This window comes from Oncorhynchus gorbuscha, linkage group LG12 (assembly GCF_021184085.1).
Source record: "Oncorhynchus gorbuscha isolate QuinsamMale2020 ecotype Even-year linkage group LG12, OgorEven_v1.0, whole genome shotgun sequence".
Classification (NCBI taxonomy): domain Eukaryota; kingdom Metazoa; phylum Chordata; class Actinopteri; order Salmoniformes; family Salmonidae; genus Oncorhynchus; species Oncorhynchus gorbuscha.
In genome coordinates this window covers 50,326,230-50,332,542 of record NC_060184.1, presented here as the reverse complement: position 1 = coordinate 50,332,542, position 6,313 = coordinate 50,326,230, and the positions used below count along the sequence as shown (strand labels likewise).

Sequence of the window (6,313 nt, the reverse complement as noted above, 5' to 3'; positions counted from 1 at the left end):
ATAATGGCAACAGTCATATCACTCTCCGGCCACTGTTTTCGTTCCCTACATTGACCAACTTTGTCATCATATTGCCATACGCTACTTTTCACGTAATAACCAAACTACCATTGAATGCTTGTACTGTTTTTTTCAGAGTACTCTTTTTTTTCATTCTTATTACTATGCTATTTTACATGTATTTTTTCTAGGGTGATAGTTAGGTTATTAGCATCGTGTGAAGGTAGAAACATCATATCCTCAAACAACCCTTTCCATTTATACTTGGCTCGACATGATACATTTCGCAAAGTAAAGTAAATAACATATCTAAACGGTGAATATTGGAGACCGATCTGGAGATTTCGTTGGGCTAAGCGCACCTCGCATTAGCCTACAGAGTACGAGCAGTTTGCAATCACCTGAAATAACAGATGTCAAGGCCTAGGCTACTAATATAAATAATTCATCGTCGACTTTAATAGTAAACGGGCGAGGATCCATCTAAATGTCATCATAATTTAAACTCAATACCTGCTAAATATTTAATGTAATTGACCCCATGTCAGAGAAATATGGTGCACCAGTCCCGGAAGACGACCCGCCAATGTCTCTAGCAAAATCAGGTCGCCTTCCCCGGATGAAGTATAATCCATTTGGGTGTAAATGAATTCAAACGTCTCTTTTGTTTTGTATTTTTGTGTCAATAGCTAGCATTTTTTCCCCTTTATCTTCTTCTTTGTTTGTTTTTGCTAAAATGCAAGCCAAGTCACTAAGGCAGAAAGTGCCGTTAGAAGTATGATGAGACCTAAAGCGACTGTGGATTTGGAGGCCCCGTTCCCCCCGCCACAGAGTTCAAACAAGCTCCCTCGGAACTCTAAGTTTCTGGACTCCTTTTTGAGCTTCTCCCATAGGTCTGTGGCTCCCTCTTGGCAATCCACCAGCGCAGTGGTCGCACATGAGTGGAAGTCATCCCAATATCTGCAAATCAAATGCAAAATAAACAAGACAGGCGTTAGAGTATTATATTACTGTTATAATCCTGTTCTCTCTCTTCATCAATTGTCCATGCTGTATTCAAATAGAGTAAATAGTTTTCTTTTAACACTGTTTTAAAAACAATAGAACGCCAAAAATAATTCCAGTAACAAATGCATAGGCCTAAAGTCTTGTTTAACAGCTCCCTAGTAGGAAAACAAAAGCTACATTGGTTTTAATTCACAAGCTCTGAAAAAGATTCCCTGAAGTCACGTGATTTTATCCAACCCCTCCAATTTCTCTCATTCTCTCTCTCTCTCTCTCACACACACACACACACACACACACACACACACACACACACACACACACACACACACACACACACACACACACACACACACACACACACACACACACACACACACACACACACACACACACACACACACACACACACACACACAACCTATTCCTGTCTTCAGGGCCGTCCTCCACCTTTGGGTGGAGAGACATTTTTGCAGTTTTAAAACTAATTTCCTGCAGTTCTACATAATTTGCCAAAACTTATGCCATGTTAAAGGGATATTTCGAAATTTTGAAAAGGAAGCCCTTTGTGTACTTCCCCAGACTCAGATGATCTCGTGGATACCATGTTTGTCTCTGCATTCAATATGAAGTAAGTTAGAGATAGTAGTTAGCATTGACATGCAAAACTAACTGCTAACTACTAGCATGCTAGCAGTTACCATTGACTACCCATTGTGCTAATGCTAGTTAGCAATAGCAATTTCCTTCAAAGAGCATGTAGAGACATAAAAATGATATCCATGAGTTCATCTGACTCTGGGAAAGTAGACAAAGAGTTTCAGGTGCCTGGCCACATGGCCGGTAGATATTCGGCTATGATTATTCCAAGTTTAGATAGCTGGCTAGACTAACTTACAAAACAAAAAATTGTTAGCTGAAATGGCTAATTGAGTGACTGTCAGTGACTGACATAACAAGAGAAAAACCACTGATGCACAATTTCTTTTTTGCCGAATAGCACTTTGTAAATTCTACTATTCTGAGTGTATTCTACTATTTGTTTTTGTTTTTTTGAGGGGGAGCGCTGACGGCCCGGGGGCCCTAAACGACCACTTATGGCGAACTAGCTAGCCAAAGACAGATCATCAGCACCCATGCTTGTCGATCCCCCATTCTCACATGCCTAACGTCCAATCACATGTACAGTTTTTGGGCTATAATATTCCATTTCCACATAGGTTGTTCATTTCAAATAAGCCACTACCCCATTTTTTCCCACATTGAGCTGGCACGTGGCTCCCCCTGAACCCGACTCTGTATCTAATCCAATGGAGCTGTCGAGTTAAACTGGGCCCTCATGCCATTTTGCACCAACCGGTTTGGAATACAGGGTGGGGGTTGTGCCTACTTGATCCTTTTTGGAGTTGATCAAATGTAGCATGTTTTTTTTTTCTTTCCTTTTTTAAATTCAACTTACGTGCAGATGGTCTGTAGGTTTTCCTTCTCATCCAGCTCCTGTGGATAGTTAGCCATATTCTCCCCCAGTCTCAGCAAGCAATTGGAGAACCCTTTGAATACTGTATCACATTTCCCCGTTGCTCTCACCACATGTAGCAGATAAACTGGAATTGGGGGGGGAAATAATTTATTCACTTTTGTATAGGGCTGTCAGAGTTATTAATCAGTTAAAGCAAGTTCACTTTTTGTCATTTTAGTGCACTCTTTTTCTAATCATTATTAATTGCATTGTCTGAAAACATCAACATTTCATAATCTATAAGGCTAAAAACAATGCAAGGCCAAAAGAAGTTTAACATTGAGGTTAAAGTAAGTATGCTTTATCAATTGACCAGATTTAGCTTACTGTTACATTGGACAAAATCAAAACCTCAATATTCTTGTAATGCTTTTTGAATGACAAAAATCTTAAATTAGGCCTACAGCTAAATTTGAGCAAAGGACATAGAGGAAAGCCAACCAATAAAAGCACAGCCCTCTTCATTATCGACGCATTGTGACACCAAATAGTCAGGAGGACTTAAAGGGTTAGGTGTTAGGCCAGACTATGTTTCATATACTAATAGTTCAAAATTAGCCATATAACTTAAGATCAAGAAATATCGGAATGTTTTCCCATAGTATAATGTTCGTCTTAATATGTCCAACAATTTCCTTGCACTTGATCATACACTAAGATTTGGAGATTACATCCGGAGATCCCAGCATTGAACGCCACGAAAACAGCAACAAAGGAGGATGAGGTAACGCACCGCCGAGCTACAGTGAGAAGGGGGGGGGTCTCACTGCATGGCTTTTGTATGCATGTCAAATCACATTTTTTATTGGTCACATACACATGGTTAGCAGATGTTATTGTGAGTGTAACGAAATGCTCATATCTGTGCTTGCACGTGTGCGTGTGTTTGTGTGGGAGGGTGTGCGGGGGGGGGGGGTACCCTATGCTATAATACATTTTAGTCATATCTGTGTCTGTGTTTATTCAACCAGATTATGGGGCGTTCTACGTCTTTTATAATTCGTTAAATAGAGAAAATGACAATGTTGTTGCCAAACGTGCACGTCTTCAATCCAACCCTTTAACCCCCTCGAACTACATTTGTTGTTTGCCAATGGTGGACGCACGGAGCATCTCTGGTTCGTTACGCGGGAGAATCGCTCGATTGACCATTTGTTACAATGGTGTCCAAGGTCGATTGGTTGTAGAATAATGCACAACCTCTGTTATAGGCATTTAGGTTTAGGTCATATGTTGACAATATCTGCATCACGTTTTCGTTAAATAGTGTTGTAAAACATGCGAGGCTACTCTTATTGCCATCATGCCCTTTAGTAAATCGGGCTGTAGCCTACAAGCAATCCAATGTCACCAAATACATTATGCGGATTTGTAATAGTCTCTGTCGAGGTCAGATTAATGCGTAAATTCGAAAGGCAATAATTCATGTCGCTGCGTCTCGAGGAGCAACCTGCTTGCATTACACATTTTGCAGGGATTATTTATAAAGTGGCAACGAGCGAGATTATATGATCATTTGCATTGTAAAATGACACATAACCCCCATATAGCCTAGCAGTTCACCGTGTGCCTCTTACACTTGGCACAAACTCTGTCTCTATATTCGACTTCGAAATGCAATCATCATTATGGTCAGAAATGATATGATGCCAGATCGCAAGTTTACAGCAATGTACTACATGCCACCTTCTAATTATAGAATGTTAACATTCGATCCGATACAGTCTATAATGCAGAACTGCATATATCAAGACAACCTAGTTTCAATCGTTTTAGTAGCCTGAGAATAATATTATCTTGTAAATGGGGTAATTATTTTGACAAGTGCAATAAAAGGTTTGAAATAGATATGCCCTCTGATTTAAATTTTAGGGACCCTTTATTTTAATGTGTGAAATGAGGACAGCGTTTTAGAGAATCCATCACACGTGTTTCTCGCACTCAGCATAGACTCAGCTCTTAGCTCTGTAGCTAGCTACAGTAGCCTTCGTGCTACTATTAGTCAATCCTTCACACCCACACTATAGATTTAGCTAAAGCAAAACACCGCACATCAACGTAGAATAACACTCTAAATGCCACCGATGCGGACGACCCTGCAGTCACAGACAAAACACCAGGTAATATCCAAGTGATAAAAACGACTATCCATAATTTACCAGTTGCCGTTTTCTAGGTTAATGCTAGGCTACACGATGAAACAAATGGATATGGCTAGCCTACATTCTTAGATATACTCTAAATTATAGCCTCAACATGAAATAGACCAAATAGCCCATATGCATATAATAAACACTTAATATCTATGCGGTTGGCTACATTTGTTGATTTTTAACATTATCTTCGTATACTAAATTTAGTTTAATAGTCATATTCGTTAATGAAAAATGATCTCACACTTTTTCGAAATCCTACGATACATTAGACAGTTCGACAATAGCGCACTCAATGCATTTCGTTTGAAAAAAGAGACGACGCACCTGCTAGACACTCATATATTAAACGAGCGTCAATTGCCTTTTAGATGTATTTCTGTCAAATGTTTCATTCACAAAGCATGTCAAGTCAAATCATTTCTGTTTTTCCAACAATGGCTCGGCTGCTATGGCATGCATTATTTATAATGAATTCCCTTGCCACCACAGGACTCTAAGGAGCAGCGTCTTCCACTGACAGCGTTATGCAATGCAAACGAAACACTGGCCTACTTGTGCGAACCACAGGCGGCTGGTGGCACCTTAATTCGGGAGGTCGGGCTCTTAGTAATGGCTGGAATGTTATCAATGGAATGGTATCAAACACATCCAACGCATGTGTTTGATACCATTCCATTCACTCCATTCCAGCCATTATCATTTGCCGTCCTCCCCTCAACAGGCTCCTGTGGTGCGAACGTCCCCATACACGTTTCCAATCGAATTTACATATGCATTCGCATAGATTAATACAAAATAAATAATAATTGGTTTCACATTTTTTCATTATAACTACTAAAACGTGGAATGTGACAGCATTTGTTTTGTTGTGGCTATGTTTGCATGCATCCCATTGCAACCCGAAAATAAACTGATTTCATGCATTCCTTGCAATACAAAATCTATATATTTTTTTCCTGAAATTGTCAAATAGTTTACATTCCAAATAGTTTGACTATACTTCTTACAATTCGCTATTCATCATCTCAAATATAAAAACAAGACAATAACGAGTCGACTGTGACAGAGTCACTCACCTAACTGAACAGCAAGAAACAGTGAGATATATTTGCCGGACCAAGTTAATCCCATTCTACGTGTGGTAAAACCATTGGCATATGCAGATCTTAAAAACTCTGATTGAAAAACGATGTTGAGGTCTGAGCATCACACATAGCCATCAACTTCCAGCAGCACTCGGGGAGCTTTTTCTCCCGTTGCCTGTTACACAGCGTGGCGAAGAGGAGTGAAATGGTTTACCCCTTGTAAAGCGAGGGCGTCTCTCTCTCTCTCTCTCGCTCTCTCTCTCTCTATCTCTTTGCTTCACGCCCACATGGCATGCTTGGTGTAAAAGTTACAGTTGGACTCCCGCTTTCTACGTTTTTTTCATTTGCTAGGCAAGGGTAGTCTTTCCCCCTTGCCCACACCGTACAGTCATTAAAAGAGATGTGGTGATATCCGCATCTGTGTCACGGGCACACGTTATCGCCAAGGACCACATTGCTGGTGTCTAGAGAGCGTGGAGCGTCAAGAGAGAAAAACAAATAACGAAAGTTTGTGGTGTATTATTTATTACAATACTGTATGCTCATAA

The 6,313-nt window shown here is 40.1% G+C and overlaps 1 protein-coding gene across 1 annotated transcript; it reads right to left on the bottom strand.

Moving 5' to 3' along the window:
* Positions 1 to 435: 435 nt before the first annotated feature.
* On the bottom strand, positions 436 to 5,984 carry LOC123990186 (neuritin-like). Its single transcript, XM_046290757.1, has 3 exons — positions 5,757 to 5,984; positions 2,465 to 2,609; positions 436 to 960 (listed from the first exon to the last, which is right to left on the bottom strand). Exons 1-3 carry the CDS (start codon positions 5,809 to 5,811, stop codon positions 732 to 734), a joined length of 429 nt encoding a protein of 142 aa, XP_046146713.1. The 5' UTR covers positions 5,812 to 5,984; the 3' UTR covers positions 436 to 731.
* Between the last annotated feature and the right edge of the window lie 329 nt (positions 5,985 to 6,313).

Excerpts from the sequence above, each read along its gene's own strand:
- LOC123990186 (XM_046290757.1), bottom strand. The coding sequence starts at position 5,811 with ATGGGATTAACTTGGTCCGGCAAATATATCTCACTGTTTCTTGCTGTT. Across the intron at positions 2,610-5,756 it reads GTTTCTTGCTGTTCAGTTAG|TTTATCTGCTACATGTGGTG; the intron begins GTGAGTGACTCT and ends CCCCAATTCCAG. Across the intron at positions 961-2,464 it reads AACCTACAGACCATCTGCAC|ATATTGGGATGACTTCCACT; the intron begins GTAAGTTGAATT and ends TTTGATTTGCAG.